Here is a 22,697-nt window from a genome sequence, read left to right as displayed (position 1 = left end):
CCAGTTTGGTCCTACAAACTGTAAATTACGGCTGTCTTTATATCTAGGAAGACATCAAAATAAAATTAAGGGCACTTTATACAAATCATTTTGTTGTTTCCAAAGTATTTTATATACATACATACATACATACATATATATATACATATATATATATATATACATATCTATCTATGTATATCTATATATATATACACACACATATATATACACATATATATATATATATATTATACATTTTTTTTCTGTCTATAACTTTTGTAAATCTCAAAATGCTTTCAGCATTGTATTTAACAGAGAGAGAACATTTTGTAGGGCCAAACGTATTTCAAAAGTTGGGCATCTTTGGGTGAATGGAAACTAAACTGAATAGGACAAAAAGCAGAGGGGCATAGGCAAATGAACAATCTGGAAGTAGAGTAAGAACACAGGTAAAATATCACCTTGTCAATCACAAGTCTTCCACACGCACACCACCCTGCCACATCATCATCATCTGCTTCCTTCCCAGCCATCAGGACCCAGGTGGGATCCTTATCACAGATTCTGCTGCTGGTTTTGAAAGCAATGGTTCCTCATCTACCTCTTTTAGTCTTACAAACTACATACTAATACGTCATTTGTGCATAACTATATTCATAGAAGTTACTATCTCTCCCCTACCTGTATAACAGCTGTGACTGTCCTCCTCTGGGACAAGACAACTCTTAATTTTCATGCCTGAATAAACTGTACTGTCCCTTGTATCCCAACAACATCGTTTCAAACGACACTTGTTGCCATGCAGTAAAAATTTTGTCACTTCAACATACTATGGAATCTTCCAAATTGCTATCCCTCTTTATACAAACAAATTTATAATACAAGCCATGTCACTGGCCATGTTAAAAGAATGAACCATTCCTCTATTCTTCATCAGGCTAAGCCAAAAATCTGGAGAAAAAAAAAAAAGTTATTACCTGTCACCACTTCCTTGCCAAGCAACAGCCCTGAACAAGGTGGCTCAAACAAACAGCAGCAGCAGCAGCAGAAAAAAAAAAATATATATATATATATATACATATATATATATATATATATATATATACACATACACACATATATATATAAAAAATAATAAACAAAAGAAAAAAGGGGGGAGAGGGGGAGGTTGCTCACACTCAGATTCAGTTGTCCTATACCATATTATAGTCTTGGACATGAAAATGCCTAACTCATTCATGTAGCAACCACTGACGAAAATACCCCCTGCCTCCACAAAGCACCAAAAGATGACCTAAACAAAAGTGGCAAAATAATATCTCTTGACTTAGAAAACATTATAATAAACCTAATATCAGGTATGGTGAGCACTGGCTGCCTTCGTCTCATGACATTCTGTTGATGTCACTTCACAATCAAACCCTAAAATTTCTCTTGACATTATGCACTCTTACCTGCATATCAAAAATCTAAATCTAGTCCAGAACTATGGTACTCGACACAAAAACCATATCACTTTTGATTTATCGCAATACAAGACAGAAGAGCATTAGTATGACAGCAGTGTCCCCAATAGCTGGGCTTTTATCTTCTGCATATGCCCAGAATTTTTTTTATTTATATATATATATTTTTTTTTGGCTTCCAAAATGTTCCACATGACACTAAGAAAGGAAAGAAAAAACACATCTTACACACACATACACACACACATGCACAATTTATGTATCCAGATTGTGGTACGGTAAATCTTGTGTTAACAGTTGCCGACTGGAAACAACACCAAGTGACAATGTTCGGTATAGACTAGGACACACTGGGATTCGCAACTGTACCAGACATATTCTGCATAACACCACAAAAAATCAAACATGTAAGTTGTAGTATACTTAGTGACCATGAAAGCAAAAAAGTTTTCCGAGATTTCATCACCGTTATCATACAGCTAAAGGCAATCATGACTTGGGTCCCACACAAAGAGATTGTTAACTTATAAATGTCACTGTCTAAAAAGTTGAAGGTCCGGCACCTATGATATGGCTGGTCCAGGCTCACAACAAATAAGGCAACCCGCAAGCCTTGAAGACCACATTCACCCTGGCATGTACTGCCACAAGCTCTCTCAGTTTCTAAACTTTCCAAGACTGAGTGGCAGTCATATCAACACCAACGACAAAATAGAAGCAGGATATGATTGTGTTTAACGTGTCCAATTTCTTTCCGCTGTTTGCAATTGTAGCAGGTAGATGGATCAGCACCATAGAAGATTATTGTTAACATATCTAATATTTGAGTCAGGAGGGTCCTCTGCATGTTAAAAAGAGCATTTCAAAAGGAATTGGTGCATATGGGGTTTACGAGTTTATTGTGCCACTTAGCATTTTGTACTTTTGCATAAAAAGTTGCCCTTCCCATTCTGTCCAATGGAAAGGGAGCACATCCGCTCCTTGCGCAAGCCAGCAAGCTGTACCAGTGCTGGCAACCTGAGCTCACTAAGCGAATGTTCTAGTACTGCAAACCCAACATACTAATCTCACTGGCCGACTTTCATACCACCTTCCCACGCTTCGTCATCTCTTCTATGGACGCTTCCTTGCACTCTGACCCACGATGTCCCACCTGGCCACAGTTGAAGCATGTGAGAGGCTTTTTAAGGGCTGGAGGTGGTTGAGGTGTAGGGGGTGGAACCGTAGGTGTGTAGTGGGTGTAGGGGAAACCTGCAGGAGGCAGGGGCGGGTTGGTGCCTGGGTTGGAGGGCATGAGCGGTGTTGAGCCACAGGTGGGAACCCCTGCAGCTGCCTGGCTAGTGCTGGCTCCACCCATGAGGGGCAGCTGCCCATGAAACATAAACTCTGGTCCAATCCCATTCGCCACATGGGAAAATCCAAAGTTGTGTTGGGGTAGGCTGTGGGGCACAAAACCATTCGAAAGACTGGAAGAATGAGCTGGGACAAAGCCTGGAAATGGGATAACAGCTGCCCCCATTGGCACCACTGGAGAATAACCAGTGGGATTGTAGGACAGGTTGGCGTGTAGTCCCGCACAGGAACTCACACCTGACCCAGCAGGAGCCTGTGGGGTGGGAGGAGCTGGGTGCCCACTGGGGTCGGACATGGGTCCCCCTGTATGGGGCGGAGAGCTTGTGGCTGAATGGGTTCCTCCGACCACATGGCAGGAAACTGTGGTTGTGACTGTGGTGGTACTAGAGGACGCCTGTCCATCTTGGGCTGAACGTGGCGGCATTTGAGGTTCCAGAGGACCCATGGCAGATGTAGGGACAGGGGGTGTTGTCTCTCTACTTGACTTTTCCCCGTTTGGAATTGCAGAAGGCCGGGGTGAGATGAGTGGACCTGGAGAAGGGAAGAGGCCGGAGTAACGGATCATGCTACCCTGATAGCCCATGAAGCCAATGGAAGGGTAGGGCATGAACCGTGGTGGGCGTGCCATGGTGTGCTGGGGCAGGAAGACATGAGGAGAGGGATGAAGAGGTGGCGGAGAGGTTCCTTCCTCACTAGCTCCTGACCCAAGAGTTGTCGAGTTGGCATTGTTACCTTCCCACTGCTCTTCCCCTCCATCTACTTCCTTTCCTTTACCTGTAACAGTAAGCCTCATAAACTACACTTGAATACATCCTTGTATCTTTAAAAGTACATTCAGTATGTGAATGATTGATGTCAACATACAAACATTCAACTTTTCAGGTACCCAATGAGGGAGAGAGAAAAGTATGTAAAAATTCCTATTTCATTTTCTATTCTGTTTATGAACCCAATCACAAGCACCAAGAAGAAAATATAAACTTGTCTTACTTGATTCAAGTGTCAGGTGATCCATTCATAGGAAACTATGATTTACTCTTCAAGCAAATGTGAAAAACCCTCCCTTATTACTGAATGAAAATGAAAACTGAAAGGTAATAAACAGCCTACATTAGCATGGGCCCATATTTCAGCAAGTTTGTTACTTATGCTTAAAAAACAAATGCAATTTACCTTTACCCTTCTTCACTGATGGTGTTTCTTTGCTTGTGTGGTCAGGACTTGGGGTTTGCGGAGGCGAAGAATACTGAGAAGATGAGGGAGAGGAGTCCGTGGAGCGCGAGGAGCTGCGGGGGTTCGGGTAACGACTTGGTCCCTGGCCTCCCTTGTGTCCATGGTTTCCGCCTCTCAGTCGTGTGTTTCCATTGAAGGTGCCCATGGTCATGTTCCCCGAGCTATTGGGCATGTTGCCAGGCATCAGGTTAGCCTGTGGCGCACCCGCTGGGATTAAAGGCGGTGGTGGAATGACCATAGCTCCACCTAGTCTATTGGAAGCTGCCTGGGAGTGGTGGTGATGGTGATGATGATGATGCTGCTGATGCTGACTGGGGTGATGCATGTATGTGGTGGTGACTGGACCTGGCGGACCCCCCATGACGGAGTAGGAAGGCAAATAGGGGTAGCCCGCTGGCGCGGCCGATGGGATGAGGGGCATGCCAGCCATGCCATTTCCTGATGTGACTCCTAAATTGCCTGTGGATGTGTGGACTGGCATCGGAGCGCCAAGTGGCACCTTTCCTCCTGGCAGGCTTGTGATTGGCTGCACCCCATATACCTGAAATAATCATAAAGAAGCAAATTTAGCTCCTTCGACCTTATGCTACAGAATCCTATTCTGTTATGAATATCTACATATACATCTTCGGCTCTTTCTCCCTTATAAGGGCAGTGGCTGTGTCATAACACACAACCTCATTAGAAACAAAACCCAACCAACCACTCCTCCAATCTCAGTATCTTGACTGATCTATATACCTAGGGGTTCTCCCCCTATATTCTGCTTTCTTCCTTCCTTTCTCAACAAACATTACCCTCTTGTTCAATGCCCTTTTACCCCATCCATCCATCTCATCCTTGGTCTCCCCTCAGGTTCACTCCTTCCACACTTCTTTTACTAATCTTCATTCATTATTTCCACATGTCCAAACCATCCCAATACTCTTTCATCAACCCTATTTCCCATCTCCTTTTCTGCCCTAACTCTCCTCCTCACCTCCTTGTTTCTCACTCTATCCAACCTTGTAACCCCTACCATACTTCTCAGGCATTTCATTAACACACATTTAAACTCTTCTTCTCTTATATCCCATGTCTCGCCCCCATATAATACTATCAGCACAATCACCCCTTCATACATCCCCTCATTGCACCCATTCCCAAATGTCTATTTCTCATTACACTTTTTACCCCCCAAAGGCACTTACTTGCTTTTCTCAACCTACAATCAAAATTCACCTCCACTTCTCCCTTTCCTGCAACATGGGACCCCAAGTATCTAAAGTTATCCCCTTCCTCCAGCCTCTCTCCTTTATTACTCACTTCCAAATTGCTGCCATCCTCTCCACTTGCACATCTCATCACCTTAATCTAACAACATTTACCTTCAACTTTCTCCTCTCACACACCTTCCCAAATTCTGTCACTACCTTCTCTTCCATTATCATCTCTTCATCTGCACCTTTTACCTTTTCTTCTCTACTTGATTCATCTCCTCTCTTAATTTCTTTCCAAAACATCATTTTACTTTCAAAATTTTCTGTCATACTCTTACCCCATTTTACATTTGCTCTCCTCTTTGTCTCCTTTATCTTATGCCTTACTTCTCTTTTCTTTGTACCTCTCATATGATTCTCTTGTCCTATTTTGTAACCAATCTGTGAATGCTTGCTCGTTTCTCTTCTGCAACCTTCTTTGCTTTCTCATCCCACCACTCACTACCCTTCCTTCTATTTCCTCCCATCCTCCCTGCCCCACATACCATCTTTGCACACCTTGCAACTCCCTGAACCACCCCCATTCCTCCTCCACTCCTAGTTCTACTCTATCCTTCACTCCCTCTCACTCCTCTCTCAGCTTCTTCTTGTACTCCTCATTTTCTTTCTCATTTAAGCAGTTCACTCTAAGTACTCCCTACCTTCTGTCCTTTTCCTCTTTCTCCATCCATCCTCTCCTCTCAACTTACCTACCACCAAAAAAAAAAAGATCAAACATTCCCCCACTCTCCTAGAACATGTACATCCCCAACTCTTCCTACTATTCTCCTAGTTACCACCACATAGTCCATCAACGCCCCATCTACCACCCTCTCCCATGTGTACTTATGCTTGACTTTCTTCTTAAACACTGTACTTGCTATCATCAGCTCTCTTTCCACACATCTCCATCAACTCTCTACTACAATTTTTTCCTGGAACTCCACACTTCCCAACCAAACTCAAACTTGCCCCTCCCTTTCAACTTAGTTTCACTCAATGCCAACACACCCATCTTTCTTCTCATAAACATACTGCCTATCTCTTCCCTTTTACTCTTATCTGTACCACATCCATGCACATCAAAGGACCCAAACCTTAGGGTTCTGGTTGGAAAAGCCCTCCCAGACCCTCTTATGCCTTTACTTTTTTTTAGGAATGTCCCCTTTGGGACTACTGGGAGAAGGATGCCTAGTCCTATTTCAGTCCCCCCCCCCTTTTTTTTTTTTTTATGACTTAAGTGGTTTGGCAAAATAAGAAAATGAATATTCAGAGAAGTGATACAGGGCAGTAAAAATAGTGGGGGGACAGAATAATGGAGGGAGAGTCTCAGTATAATAAAGTATCATTTCTCTATGGATACGGATTTCCTCTACCACACACAAAATGATGTGTGGCTCTGGTCTATAGGGGTGCCCCATATAGACCCTAAAGTATCAGCTGCATGCTACCGAGCAGTTTTAACCCCACAACAACATGCAGCCAATACCCCAAACAGGGTATTAAATATAGACCGATTAAAATCCCTACTTTAAATTGTCTTCAGTTCAACACTATCCTGCCTTCTCTTGGAGGGGAAGTTTGTGTCAATAAATTGAATCACATATACTAAGATAGATTTTGTGTCTATCAATTCACATGGTTGCACCCATGCATGTAAGTGCAAGACTCATTCATTATGAAGATTGGTAACTTCCTAAGCTTGGCAACTCTGTTCTTACAAATGGTAACTCGGGCTGTGAATGACAGGTAGCCCCATGTTTTTAATGCAGGCAATTCTAGGGATGATTGACAACCACTCACTTTCAGTCCTTCAAATGTACCTGAAGCAAGAAAGAGAGAGAGAGAGGAAAAAAAAAAAAAAAAAAAACCCACTTGTACTTGATACCTTGTTGATATACTCACCAGCTGAGGTTGTGAGGAACTGGTGTTCGGGGCAGAAACAGCCACCACTCCTGTGGCAGGTACAAGACCTTGTTGTGGGGGAGGCAGAGACTGCAAAATAGGCTCTAGGGATGTGGCCCTTGGGGTAGGGGGTGGTGTGGCCTTCATGTACATCATACTATTAACAGTCAGGGGCGGAGTCTTGTGTTGGCTGCTGGGTGGTGGTGTGGTGTGGGGCCTCCCTGATGTGGTATTCCCTGCTAATAACGAGGGACCGTTGGACAAGGATGTAGAAGAAGACATGGAAGAAACAGAGGAAGAGGTTGTAGTAGGAGACGAGGAGGAAGCTATTGGAGATGAAGAGGAGGAAGATGATGAGGAAGAAGAGGAGGAAGTATTGACTGATGTGGTGGGTGGGGCAGTGGTGGGTAAAGACACAGGTGGGGTCGACACTGGATCGGTGCCTATGAGCGGTGCCCCTGGGTGTACCACTGGAGGAGGCGGGCCCTGTGGTACCTTTGAGTGGCTGGGGTTTGGGGGTGGCAGGAATGGGGGACCAACTGGGGGTTTACTGTGTTGATGGAAGCCTTGCCCAAGGTTACCAGCACCATGGTGACCATTATTAACATGGTGTTGACTATTAATAGCATTTGCATGATGTTGTGGGGTTGTGGTAATGGAGTGGTGGTGTTGGTGTTGGTTGCCTGAGGTGGTGGTGGATGTGATGGGTGGGTGCCCCCTGGCCATGGACTGGATGGTCAAGCCATTTGGACGATGCGCAGGGGAGTCATGCTTCAGCCTGCTAACGGCTCCTTTGGTGAGGACTGGCTGCTGTATATCACCTTCAGATTTATTCTTCAGCTAAAAGAAAAAAAGATTTTGCAATTAAAAATCAACACTAGGAGTAGCTCAAAAAAAAAAAGAAAAAAAAAAAAAAGAAAAAAAAAAAACTTTCGATGTACAGTGACATTAAATATTCAGCAGACTACAAACATAGTTACCATTACCTCTTCAATAGGGACTCCTGCTAGCTGGGGGTAATGCTTGCTTATGCGTTCCTTCTTGCAGTTGTCATAATCTAAGAAATTGTCATTATTATTATTAATATTATTAATATTATTATTATTATTGTTATGAACAGGTGTTGACACAGCAGTTGTGATGACAATGGCAGATGGTGTATCATTTGAGGTGGATGTGAATGCTAGTGTTGATGATTTACTGGAGGTGGTGGTATTTGTGACCGAAGTAACGGTGACATGAGACTCTTGTTTGGCCGATGAGGATGAAGTTGTAACACTCGAAGTAATGCCAGTGGCATTGGCAGTGTTGTTAACACTGCTCACTGGCAGGTGTACTGATGTTTTGGAGTTGCCTGCAGTAGGAACGCTACCACTTGCACTGCTCGTGGTCACACATGCACTACTGTTGTTGCTGGAGTTAGCTGCTGTCGTGGTGTTGTCTGTAGTCCATAAGCTGGTTTTATGACCAGGGTTTTTACTAGGGAGGTTGCCCGTTGTGCTGCCAACACTAACACCGTTGCTGGACACTTGGGTTACACTAACGGGACAGCTAGTGAGAGTAGGTGTGTTGGGCACCACTCCACTCCTACTAGATGTGGCAGGAGTAAGTGGTGAGGATTGCTGTTTGCTTGAAGCTGCACTTAAATCAGTTGAACACTGAGTTTTTAATTTATTGGAGCTGCTGTTCGACCGGTCCGCATGGCGCTCAAGTGACCGTACCTGCCTCTTCCCATAAGTTGCAGGCCCTTTGGATCGCCCCTGGGAGGGACCACTTGTACTTACAGGCAGTGTTGGGGCTGGCTGGACCACTGGGCTGGAGTGGGGCGGTGGTTGTGAGGTGAGGGAGACAATGACACCCCTATGTGCCAAACGCGGGTTAGTCACATTGGTGGAGGTGTCGGTGGAGGGCGTGGAGGCAATGGTGGTGGTGACAGTGGTGGTGGTACTGCTCCCTCTGCTCCAGGGGGAAGAAGCACGACTTGGGCTGAGCGACTGCGGAGGTGACGCATATGGGGAAGACAGAGGAGAACTAAGGGGAGATGTCGCCACTGCCCCCACACCCTCTCCTCCCCCCTCCTCACTACTGGACCCATCACTAGCTCTTACCCCGGCACGCTGCACACATGCCGAAGGAGGCCTGGATATAGACCCTGGAGTATTTGTGCCTACTAGGGGGGCACCTGGGTATGGGTAGTAGTGGGGACAATTGCCATGGTTGCACAAGTAACCTGGTGCCATTGTCAACAAGTTGCTGCTCAATGGGACTGTAAAACAACAAAATAAATAATAACAATTACTATGATGATAACAATGACAGAATAAAATATAATATACATAACTTTACAGAAGTTAATTACAAATTATTTACCCCATCTGGGGTATTGGCTGCTTGTTATTGTGGCAAAGTAGCATGCAGTTGATACTTTAGGGTCGAAATGGGGCACCCCCTACAGACCAGAGCCACACATCATTTTGTCTATGATAGAGGAAAACTGTTCATAGAGAAATGATGACACTTTTATACTACGACTGTCCCTCTGTTATGCTGTCCCCCAACCCCTTCTTGCTGTCCTGTACCATTTCTCTGAGTATTCTTTTTCTGTGGTGGGGGAATTCCCTGTGGTGGGGGAAAAGAATACTGCCACCAAGTATTCCCACTTGGATTGTAAGAGGAGAGAAGAAAGGGACGGGGATTGGGACTAGGCATCCTTCTCCTTGTAGCCCCACAGGGGACATTCCTAAACGAAAAAGTAAAGGCATAAGAGGGTCTGGGAGTTTTCCGACCAGCACCCTAAGGTTTGGGTCTTTTAATGTGTGTGGATGTGGTACAGATGAGAGTAAAAGGGTAGAGATAGGTAGTATGTTTGTGAGAAGACAGATGGATGTGTTGGCTTTAAGTGAAACTAAGTTGAAAGGTAAGGGTGAGTGTAAGTTTGGGAGTGTAAGTGGGAGGTTATCAGGAGTGAAGAGAGGGCGAGGGAGGGAAGGGGTGGTTATTCTAGTAAGTGAAGAGATAGGTAAACGTGTAGTGGAGTGGAAGGAGGTTTCCTCAAGGATAATGTGGATGAAGGTGAAACTGAGAGAGATGTGCGTCTTTGTAAGTGCATATGGGCCTGGCAGTGAGAAGAGTGTAGAAGAAAGGGAGGCCTTTCGGATAGATTTAAATGAGTGCATAGAGGATTTAGGGAGAATTGTCAATGTATTATTACTGGGAGACCTTAATGCTAGGGTAGGAAATGGTCCAATTGATGGAGTGGTTGGGAAATGTGGAGTTCCAGGAAAGAATCGTAGTGGAGAGTTGATGGTGGAAATGTGTCTAGAAAGAGTTGATGGTGGAAATGTGTCTAGAAAGAGTTGATGATAGCATATACAGTGTTTCGGAAGAAAGTCAAGCATAAGTACACATGGGAGAGGGTGGTGGAGGGAAGGGTGGTAGATAGAGCGTTAATGGATTATGTAGTGGTAAATAGGATTATGATAGGAAGAGTTAAGGATGTACATGTGCTAAGGGGAGAGGGTGGGGGAATATCAGATCATTTTTTGGTGGAAGGTAAGTTGAGAGTGGAGGATAGATGGAGAAAGAGGAAAGGGACAAAAGGTAGGGAGGTTCTTAGAGTGAACTCTTTGAATGAAAAGGAAAAGGAGAAGGAGTACAAAAAGAAGCTGAAGGAGGAGTGGGAGGGAGTGAAGGATAGAGTAGAGCTAGGTGTGGAGGAGGAATGGGGATGGTTCAAGGAGAGAGTCACAAAGTGTGCAAGGATGGTGTGTGGAACAAGAAGGACAGGAGGAAATAGAAGGAAGGGTAGTGAATGGTGGGATGAGGAAACAAAGAAGGTTGTAGAAGAGAAGAAGCGAGCTTTCACAGATTGGTTACAAAATAGGACGAGGGAGTCATATGAGAGGTACAAAGAAAAGAAAAGAGAAGTAAAGCAAAAGGTAAAGGAGGCAAAGAGGAGAGCAGATGTGAAATGGGGTAAGAGTATGACAGAAAATTTTGAAAGTAATAAAAAGATGTTTTGGAAAGAAATTAAGAGAGGAAGAGGAGGCGAATCAAGTAGAGAAGAAAAGGTAAAAGGTGCAGATGGAGAGATGATAATGGAAGAGAAGGCAGTAAGGGGAAGATGGGCAGAATATTTTAGGGAGTTGCTAAATGTGAAGGAGGATAGGGAGGGAAAGATAGCTGCAGTGGGAAATGCTAAGAAAATGACCGTGATGAGTGAGGAAAATGGAGGAGAAATAAGGAAGGATGAAGTGAAGGCAGTTGTTAAGATGATGAAAGCAGGTAAGGCACCTGGTCTGGATGGATGCCATGCAGAATGTCTAAAAAAAAAAGGAGGTACAGTGATGGTGGACTGGTTGGTGAGGTTGGAGAGAGGGTAGAGTGCCGGAGGACTGGAGGAGTGCCTGTATAGTTCCACTTTACAAGGGAAAAGGGTAGTTGGGAAGGCTTATGAGATGATCTTGATTGAGAGGATTAGGAGAGGAACAGAGGGAGTAATTGGTGAGGAACAGTGTGGATTTAGGACGGTTAGAGGTTGTGTAGATCAGATCTTTGTGGTAAGACAGATATGTGAGAAAGCTATAGGAAAGGGGAGTAAGACAGATATATGAGAAAGCTATAGGAAAGGGGAAGGATGTTTTTTGGGCTTTTATGGATCTGGAAAAGGCTTACGATAGGGTAGACAGAAAGGCACTGTGGGAGGTTATGCAGATATACGGGATAGGAGGAAAGCTTCTGGGAGCTGTCAAGAGTTTTTATGAGAGTAGTAGAGCTTGTGTCAGGATTAGAAATAGAGACAGTGAGTGGTTCGAGGTAAAGGTGGGACTTCGTCAAGGATGCGTTATGTCGCCCTGGCTGTTCAACTTGGATGGGGTAGTGCTGTTCAACATGGATGGGGTAGTGCGAGAGGTAAATGCAAGGGTAGTGGGTCAGGGATTGGAGATGGTTAAAGAAAATGGAGAAAAGTGGGAGGTGAGCGAGCTGTTGTTTGCGGACGACACTGCGCTTGTGGCAGGATCGGAGGAGGGATTGAGGAAGTTGGTAACAGAGTTTGGGAGAGTATGTGATAGAAGAATGACTTTGTGGATACAGCTTTGTGTCTAATTCAATTATTTCAAATTCCAGGACCATTACTTTCACCAAAGGTTTGGCATGACCATGGGCTCACCTTTGAGCGCTGTCCTTGCGAACCTGTTCATGGAATTTCTAGAAGCAGGGCCTTTCTCAGATATCATTCCTGACAACGTAGTATGGCTTCGCTATGTGGATGACATACTACTAATTTCCCCCAGACGGTTTGACATCCCCAAACTCCAAGTGGCACTGAACGAGGTTGAGCCATCCATCCAGTTCACCTTGGAGGAAGAAGTCAACGATTCCCTTCCATTTTTGGATACCTTTATCATCAAACATGGTAACCTTTTAAAATTTACAGTCTACAGGAAACCAACCAATAAGGACGATTTGACTCACTTCCTTTCCCGCCATGACCTCAGTATTAAGAAAGGTGTAGTTATAGGTTTCTACCTCAGAGCTCTCAAAATTTGTAGCCCTGAATTCTTAGAGGACGAGTTTAGGCACATAAAGGAGGTCTTTCAGAAATTAAAATATCCAGAGTGCATCATCCACCAGTGCAAGAAAAAGGCACTCAAAATAATGGAAGGGCAGGAACCAACGAAAGATCCAGCTAGGAGGCTTATCCTTCCAGCCAGCAGCGTCACCACCACCCTCACCCAGACACTTGGGCGTTGCAACATTCAGGTAGTGGGCCAGTCCAGCAGGACTATCAAAGAGCTCTCTAGAAGGAGTGACAGCCGGGATGAGACGTGGGGAAAAAACGTTGGTGTCTACCGCATACCCTGTGCTGGATGTGATAAAGTGTATATCGGCGAGACCTCCAGTGACCTGAAGACCTGGATCCAGGAGCATCGCTACGATTCCCCAAACAACATCACAACCAACACCTCTGTTATACACCGGAACACCAACGACCACCTGATAGATTGGGATAACGCAGAGCTTCTTTTTAGTGAACCAGACTGGGTGAGGAGGAAATGCCTGGAAGCGGCCACCATTCAAAGCTTCAAAACCATTGAGCAGAACAGAGGCATGTTCAACATCGCCCCTCCTATCATCCATCTGTTACCCGCATTATACAAATGTTTGAAATGTACCCCTTAGTCCACTTCAGCAAACTGTCCGAAATGTCCTCCTTTATCTCCACCATGTCCCACCCGTCATCCATCTGTTACCCGCATTATACAAATGTATGAAATGTCCCCCTTAGTCCACTTCAACAAACTATCCGAAATGTCCTCCTTTATCTCCACCAAGTCCCACCTGTCCCCTTCTCACACACCCCACTCTACCCCTCCACTTACCACCCACCCCTCCCTGATAACCTCTCCCAGTTCCTTCCCCATCGGCCAATATGTATTCAGTGTTTGCCATATGTCTGTATTTGAAAAAGCTGTAACAAGCAAAGCGTCGTACCAATAAAGGTTTCGATCTCACACGGTGTTGACTCTCACAGGGTAAAAGTAAGGTGATGAGATGTACAACGGGTGAAAGTGGCAATAGACTGGAAGTGAGCATTAAGGGAGAGCGACTGGAGGAAGTGGATAGTTTTAGATACTTGGGTGCAAATGTGGCAGGAAAAGGTGGAGTGAAGGTGGAGGTAAAGGTGGAGTGAAGGTGGAGGAAGCGAGTAAATGCCTTGGTGGATTAAAGAGTGTAATGAGGAATAGACATTTGGGAATGGATGCTAAGAGGAGACTGTATGAAGGAGTGATTGTGCCAACAGCACTGTATGGGGCAGAAACATGAACATAAGAGAGGAAGAGAGAAGGAGTTTGAATGTGTTTGAGATGAGGTGTCTGAGAAGTACGATGGGGGTTACTAGGCTGGATAGAGTGAGGAATGAGGAGGTGAGGAGGAGAACAGGAGTGGAAAGGGAGTTGGGAGATAGAGTTGATGAAAGAGTATTAGGATGGTTTGGACACATGGAAAGAATGAGTGAAGAAAGACTAGTAAAAGAGGTATGGAAGGCAGATGTGGAGGGAGTGAACATGAGGGGGCAACCTAGGATGAGGTTGTTGTCGTTCCCTAGACGGGACTGCTCTAGGATGAGGTGGATGGATGGGGTGAAGGGGGCTTTGGGGAAGAGGGGAATGTCTGTTGAGGAAGGACGGGAGAGGACAGAAGACAGGGGTGAATGGAGAATGGTTGTATATGGATGATGTTGTGATGCATGAGGTGGAATGGGCGGGGATGGGGGGTGAGGTAGTATGTGTGAGAAAAATTTTACACAGCCCAAAGGGATTTCTCCCCGTCTTCTCCTTTTATGCATGGGGGGACGGAGAGGGGGGGTCGCCGATTTAATGAAGCGGCCTTGTTGTGGATATGCTGTGTCTTGTGACACTGCTCCTGACCCAGGGCAGTGGACAAGGTGCAGGGATGACCCTTCATCCAGGAGGTGCTAAGATAAGAGGGATGAGGGAAGGTGGAGGGGTGTGGAGTGTATTTAGGGATGGAATGGGTGGGAATGATTTTATGCCTTTTCCTTTTTGGCTACCTCCCTTGTAAGGGGGAAAAAGCCTTGGTATATGTATGTATTTACATAAGAGTTTCACATATTGATAACATACATATATCAAAGGCTTTTTCCCCCTTACAAGGGAGGCAGCCAAAAAACAAAGGCATAAAACCCACTCCCATCCATTCCATCCCCATATACTCCACTCATTCACCCTGTCCCTCTTATCTTGGCTCCTCCTGGATGATGGGTCATCCCTACATCTCATCCACTGCCCTGGGTCAGAATCAGTATAGCAGTATAGCACACCCACAGCAAAGCCACTTCATTTAATCAGTGACCCCCACCTCTCCATCCCCTCATGCAGAAAAAGAGAACATGGGGAGAAATTCCTTTGGGCTGCGTCAAATTATTATTCACACATACTCCCTCACACCCTAATCCCCCACCCACTCCCTTCCATCCATCACAGCATCATCTATACACAACCATTCTCCATTCACACCAATCTTCTGTCTTCTCCCATTCTTCCTCAACAGACATTCTCCTCTTTCCAAATGCCCCTTTTACCCCATCCATGATCATCTCATCCTTGGTCGCCCCCTAATGTTCACTCCTTTTAGCTCTCCCTTCCACACCTCTTTTACTAATCTTTCTTCACTCATTCTTTCCATATGTCCAAACCATCCCAATACTCTCTCAAACTTATCTCCCAACTCCCTTTCCACTCCCGCTCTCCTCCTCACCTCATTTCTCACTCTATCCAGTATAGTAACCCCTACCATATTTTTCAGGCACCTCATCTCAAACACATTCAAATTCCTCTTCACTTCCACATAGATATAAAGCTTGGAAAAGATGGAGAAAAGATAAAAGACCTGGAAAATGGCAAATATATATCAACCATAGAAATGAATGTGTAAGTGTACAGAGGAAAAAAGAAACTACGATAAAGACATACATACATATACCAAAGGCTTCCCTTACAAGGGAGGTAGCCAAAAAGAAAAAGGCATAAAAACCATTCCCACCCATTCCATCCCTAATACACTCCACTGCCCTCCACCCTCCCTCTTATCTTGGCACCTCCTGCATCTTGTCCACTGCCCTGGGTCAGAGGCAGTGTCGCAAGACACAGCATATCCACAGCAAGGCTGCTTCATTTAAATTGGCGACACCCCCTTTCCTTCCCCTCATGCAGAAAAGGAGAAGACGGGGAGAAATCCCTTCGGGCTGCGTCAAATTTTTCTCACATACTACCTCACCCCTCATCCCCCCACCCATTCCACCTAATGCATCACATCATCCATATACAACCATTCTCCATTCACCCGTCTTCTGTCTTCTCTCGTCCTTCCTCAACAGACATTCCCCACTTCCCCAAAGCCCCTTTCACCCCAACCATTCATCTCATCCTAGGTCGCCCCCTCCTGTTCACTCCCTCCACATCTGCCTTCCATACCTCTTTTACTAGTCTTTCTTCACTCATTCTTTACATGTGTCCAAACCATCCCAATACTCTTTCATCCACCCTATCTCCCCAACTCCCTTACCACCCCTGTTCTCCTCCTCACCTCATTTCTCACTCTATCCAGCCTAGTAACCCTTATACTTCTCAGACACCTCATCTCAAACATATTCTAACGATAAAGACATACATACATATACCAAGGCTTTTTCCCCCTTAAAAGGGAGGTAGCCAAAAAAGAAAATGGCATAAAATCATTCCCACCCATTCCATTCCCAATACACTTCACTCCCCTCCACCCACCATAGAAAAATGAAAAGATCGGCCCAAACTATTTTATAGATATATGAATGGCAAACTTATAAATAAACAGGAAATGGTGAAACTATGCCACAGAAATACAGAATACACAGGAGATCTAGAAATGGCTTTAGTCATGAATAATCACTTCAAGTCTGTTTTCACAAGAGAAAAAGTACAGCACTGGGATGAAGGAAGTAAAGTGCAATTTCCCCCATGAGGGAAATAACAATAACACAAAAAGTAATAATGGATCAATTAATGAACCTTGATGTTAGGAAATCACATGGCCCAAATGGAATTAGAAATTGGATACTAAAAGAATGTAAAGAACTAATGGACAAAATATACAACATAAAAATTTGCTCACTCAAAGAAGGAAAAATAACAAAAGACTGGAAAAATGACAATATTGTACCAATATGTAAAGGAGGAAATAAAGAAAAACCAACTAATTACTGACCAGTCTCCCTTACAAATATACACATACCAAAGGATTTTTCCACCTTACAAGGGAAGTAGCCAAAAAGAAAAAGGCATAAATACCATTCCCACCCATTCCATCCCTAATACAGTCCACTCCCCTCCACCCTCCCTCTTATCTTGGCACCTCCTGGATGACGGGTCATCCCTGCATCCTGTCCACTGCCCTGGGTCAGAAGCAGTGTCGCAAGACACAGCATATCCACAGCAAGGCCGCTTCATTAAATCGGTGACCTCCCCTCTCCGTTCCCTCATGCAGAAAAGGAGAAGACGGGGAGAAATCCCTTTGGGCTGCGTCAAATTTTTCTCACACATACTACCTCACCCCCCATCCCCGCCCATTCCACCTCATGCATCACAACATCATCTATATACAACCATTCTCCATTCATCCCTGTCTTCTATCCTCTCCCGTCCTTCCTCAACAGACATTCCCCTCTTCCCCAAGGCCCCTTTCACCCCATCCATCCATCTCATCCTAGGTTGCCCCCTCATGTTCACTCCCTCAACATCTGCCTTCCATACCTCTTTTCCTAGTCTTTCTTCACTCACTTTCCATCTGTCCGAACCATCCCAATACTCTTCCATCCACCCTCTCTCCCAACTCCCTTACCACTCCTGTTCTCCTCCTCACCTCCTCATTCCTCACTCTATCCAGCCTAGTAATCCCCATCATACTTCTCAGACACCTCACCTTAAACACATTCAAACTCCTTTCTTCCTCTCTTATGTTCCATGTTTCTGCCCCATACAGTGCTGTTGGTACAATCACTCCTTCATACAATCTCCTCTTAGCATCCATTCCCAAATCTCTATTCTTCATTACACTTTTTAAACCACCAAGGCATTTACTCGCTTGTCTCAGTCTACATTCTACCTCCACCTCCACTCCACCCTTTCCTGCCACATTCACACCCAAGTATCTAAAACTATACACTTCCTCCAGTCGCTCTCCCTTAATGCTCACTTCCAGTCTGCTGCCACTTTCACCCCTTGTACATCTCATCACCTTACTTTTACCCACATTTATCTTCAACTTTCTTCTTTCACACACTCTCCCAAACTCTGTCACCAACTTCCTCAATCCCTCCTCTGATCCTGCTACAAGTTCAGTTTCGTCTGCAAACAACAGCTGGCTCACCTCCCACTTTTCTCCATTTTCTTTAAACATTTCCAATCCCTGACCCACTACCCTTGCATTTACCTCTTGCACCACCCCATCCATGTATAAGTTGAACAGCCAGGGCGACATAACGCATCCTTGACGAAGTCCCACCTTTACCTCAAACCACTCACTCTTTCCATTTCTAATCCAGACACATGTTCTACTACTCTCGTAAAAACTCTCGACAGCTCCTAGAAGCTTTCCTCCTATCTCGTATATCTGCAAAACCTCCCACAGTGCCTTCCTGTCTACCCTGTCATAAGCCTTTTCCAGATCCATAAAGGCCCAAAAAACATCCTTACCTTTTCCTATAGCTTTCTCACATATCTGTCTTACCACAAAAATCTGATCTACACAACCTCTACCTGTCCTAAATCCACACTGCTCCTCACCAATCACTCCCTCTGTTCCTCTCCTAATCCTCTCAATCAAGATCCTCCCATAAGCCTTCCCTATTACACTTAACAAGCAAATCCCTCTGAAACTACTGCACACTTGTCCCTTACAAACACTGTAGCCAAAATTTGTGAAAATATTATCAAGAATAGATGGATAAAACATCTGGAAGAAAACAATATAATAAACTCGAGACAACTTGGATTCAGACAGGGAAGATCATGTGCTACAAATCTAATCTGTTTATACTCAAGACTAATAGATGTAATACAAGAAAGGGATGGATGGGCTGATTGTGCTTTCCTAGACTTACAAAACACCTTCAACAAAGTAGCAGACAAAAAATTATTTAAAAAATTGGAAAACATAGGAGGGGAAGAGTGATCACATTAATTGAATTTGAACTAAAGGAGGAATTACATATGGAAAGAAATGAGAAATACTGACAAGGAAGACTGATGTACAACAAAACTGACTTTGGCAAACTTGAGAAATTAATTCAAAATGCAAATTGGGAAAAATCCTGCAATGAAAAGACACAAGTGGAAGAGCAATGGATGACTTTGATGGAAATTTATAACGAAGGAGTAGATAAATGCATACCAAGACAGAAACAAGAAAAGGTGAATAAATGCTGGTTCAACAGATGATGCAGTGAGGTGACAGATGGAAGATACGAAGCTTGGAAAAGATGGAAAAAAAGATAAAAACCCTGGAAAGTGGCAAATATATATCAACCAAAGAAATGAATACGTAAAAATGCACAGAGAGGAAAATAGGAACTACGAAAAAAGACATCACAGAAAAATGTAAAGATCAACCTGAGCTATTCTATAGATATGTGAATGGTAAACTTAAAAATAAACAGGAAATGGTGAAATGGAAATACAGAGTATGCAGATTTAGAAATGGCTGAAGTCATGAATAATCACTTCAAGCATGTTTTCACTAAAGAAAAAATACAGCATTGGGATGAAGGGAACAAAGTGTGATCCCCACCCATGTTAGAAATAAAAATAACACAAAAAGAAATAATGGAGCAATTAACAAAGCTTGATGTCAGGCAGTCACACAGCCCAGACAGAATAGCAAACTGGATACTAAAAGAATGTAAAGAAGAATTAATAGACAAAATATCCAACTCAAGTTGCTCATTCAAAGAAGGAAAAATACCAAATAACTGGAAAAATGCCAATATTGTACCAATATATAAAGGAAGAAAAGAAGATCCAACAAATTACAGACCAGTTTCCCTTACAAGCACTGTAGCCAAAATTTATGAAAAGGTTATTAAGAATAGATGGATATAACACCTGGAAGAAAACAATATAATAAATCCGACACAATTTGGATTCAGACAGGGAAGATCATGTGCCACAAATCTAATCTGTTTCTACTCAAGACTGATAGATATAATACAAGAAAGGGATGGATGGGCTGATTATGCTTCCTAGACTTACAAGAAACCTTTGACAAAATGTCACATAAAAAATTATCAAAAAACTGGAAAACATACAAAGGATACAAGGTAAACTATTAAACTGGATGAAAGATTTTTTGCATGGAAGGAAAATAAGTGTAGTGCTCAGAGAAAAGAGTCAGCTTGGGAGGAGGTGATTTGTGGAGTTCCACAGGGATCAGCATTGGCTTCAACAATGTTTGCTATTTATGTGAATGACATATATGAAGATGTGGAATGTTATATGAGCTGTTTTACAGATGACGCTAAATTGCTGAAGAAAGTGAATACTGAAATTGTGAATCACTGCAGAGAGACCTGAACAAAGTTTGGAAATGGAGTCAGAAGTGGGAAGTAGACTTAAACCTCAAGAAATGTAGCATAATGGAATGGGGGGGGGGTCAGAACACTATAAAATTGGAACAAAGGAAATAAAGACATTGGAATCTGAAAAAGACCTGGGAGTAATCACAAATGACATGTCCCCTGATAAACTGATAAAAAAAAAAATTGGAGTATCCTACAACTTGCTACATACATACATACATATACCAAGGCTTTTTCTCCCTTTCATGGGAGGTAGCCAAAAAGAAAAAGGCATAAAATCATTCCCACCCATTCCATCCCTAAATACACTCCACTCCCCTCCACCCCTCTTATCTTAGCACCTCCTGGATGACAGGTCATCCCTGCACCTTGTCCACTGCCCTGGGTCAGAGGCAGTGTTGCAAGACACAGCACATCCACAGCAAGGCCGCTTCATTAAATCGGCGACCCCCCTCTCCGTCCCCTTCGGGCTAAGATCAATAAAGGTGGCTTTTACTTATTTGGACAAAGAAATAGGAGGAGGAGGAAGAGGAAGAGGAAGAGGAAGAGGAAGAGGAAGAGGAAGAGGAGGAAGAAGAAGAAGAAGAAGAAGAAGAAGAAGAAGAAGAAGAAGAAGAAGAAGAAGAAGAAGAAGAAGAAGAAGAAGAAGAAGAAGAAGAAGAAGAAGAAGAAGAAGAAGAAGAAGAAGAAGAAGAAGAAGAAGAAGAAGAAGAAGAAGAAGAAGAAGAAGAAGAAGAAGAAGAAGAATAGTCACACTAATTAGGCCTAGACTGGAGTATGCTGCAACACTATGGTCACCCAGTACCAAAAAGAATATAAAGACTATTAAAAGAGAAAGAGGTGACCTGCTGACCATCCACAGAATCATGAAAGGCATGGAAGTCCTTCATAGAGAGGACTTACTAAACTGGCATAAGAGAAACACAAGGGAACATGAAAAAATAAAAAAAAAATAAAACTCAAAAAGCACAGAGCAGTGGATGTCTGAAACAAACTGAACGAAACAATAGTGTGTGCAAAATCTATACATGAATTTAAGAGCAAACTAGACACTGCGAGATACAAAGATGGGACACCAAAAGCAAAGCTCCCCTTCCTGTAAAATACAACTAGGTAAATAAATTCCTGGTGAAGTCGCACCTTTATTTCAAACCACTCACTCTCTCCATTTCCGATTCTAATACACTCTACTACTCTCTTGACTGCTCTTGACAGCTTTCCTCCAATCCTTTATATCTGGAATACCTCCCACAGTCCTTTCCTGTCTACCCTGTCATGAACCTTTTCCAGATCCATAAAGGCCCAAAAAAAACATCCTTATCTTTTCCTAAAGCTTTCTCACATATCCGTCTTATCACAAAAATCTGATCCATGCAACCCCTACCTGTCCTAAACCCACACTGTTCCTCACCAATTACTCCCTGTTCCTCTCCTAATCCTCTCAATCAAAACCATCTCATTAGCCTAACCAACTACAATTAACAAGCTTATCCCTCTGAAACTACTACACTCACACTTGTCCCCCTTTCCCTTGTAAAGTGGAACTATACAGGCACTCCTCCAGTCCTCCACCACATTAAAAAAAAACTCACCAGTATTCCACCACTGTACCTCCCTTTTTTTACACATTCTGCATGACACCCATCCAACCCAGGTGCCTTACCTGCTCTCATCATCTTTAACAACTTCCTTCACCTCATCTTTCCTTATTTCTCTTCCATTTTCTCACTCATCATGGTCATTTTCTTAGTGCTTCCCACTGCAACTACCTTTCCCTCCCTATCCTCCTTCACATTTAGCAACTCCCTAAAATACTCTACCCATCTTCCTCTTACTGCCGTCTTTTCCATTATCATCTCTCCATCTGCACCTCTTACCTTTTCTTCTCTACTTAATTCAGCTCCTTTTCCTCTCTTAATTTTTTTCCATAACCTATTTTTAATCATTTCAAATTATCTGTCATACTCTTACATCTGCCTCTCATCTTTGCCTCCTTTATCTTATGTTTTACTTCTCTTTTCATTTCTTTATACTTCTCATAAGATTCTCTTGTCCCATTTCATAACCAATCTGTAAATATCTGCTTCTCTTCTACAACTTTCTTTGCTTCATCTTCCCACCACTCACTACCCTTCCTTCTATTTCCTCCCATCATCCTTGTTCCACACACCATCTTTGCACACCTTATGACTTCCTCCTTGAACCATCCCCATTCCTCCTCCACTTCTAGTTCTACTCTATCCTTCACTCCCTCTCAGCTTCTTCTTGTACTCCTCCTTTTCTTTCTCATTTAAGCAGTTTACTTTAAGCACTTCCCTACCTTCTGTCCTTTTCCTCTTTCTCCATCTATCCTCCACTCTCAACTTACCTTCCACCAAAAAATTA

General features: G+C 43.6%; 2 protein-coding genes across 2 annotated transcripts in view; one reads left to right on the top strand and one right to left on the bottom strand.

The window, feature by feature from the left end:
• Window positions 1-22,697, top strand: part of LOC143021761 (uncharacterized) — a 184,667-nt gene that overhangs the window by 106,328 nt on the left and 55,642 nt on the right. The gene's annotated exons all lie outside the window — the stretch shown is intronic.
• LOC143021367 (uncharacterized) overlaps window positions 183-22,697 on the bottom strand; it is a 57,076-nt gene continuing 34,561 nt past the window's right edge. Inside the window, exons 5-9 of the mRNA XM_076178802.1 lie at window positions 8,379-9,443; window positions 8,164-8,234; window positions 7,178-8,017; window positions 3,975-4,575; window positions 183-3,575 (exon numbers count right to left, since the gene is read on the bottom strand). Of these exons, the coding sequence (XP_076034917.1) occupies window positions 2,530-3,575; window positions 3,975-4,575; window positions 7,178-8,017; window positions 8,164-8,234; window positions 8,379-9,443 (3,623 nt within the window). The 3' untranslated portion in view covers window positions 183-2,529. The remainder of the gene's footprint in view (window positions 3,576-3,974; window positions 4,576-7,177; window positions 8,018-8,163; window positions 8,235-8,378; window positions 9,444-22,697) is intronic.

The sequence above is a fragment of the Oratosquilla oratoria genome, chromosome 42, assembly GCF_046742065.1.
Source record: "Oratosquilla oratoria isolate Oo_2021 chromosome 42, ASM4674206v1, whole genome shotgun sequence".
Taxonomy (NCBI): Eukaryota; Metazoa; Arthropoda; class Malacostraca; order Stomatopoda; family Squillidae; genus Oratosquilla; species Oratosquilla oratoria.
Note: the sequence above shows the minus strand (reverse complement) of the source record. Positions and strands in the feature narration are given on the sequence as shown.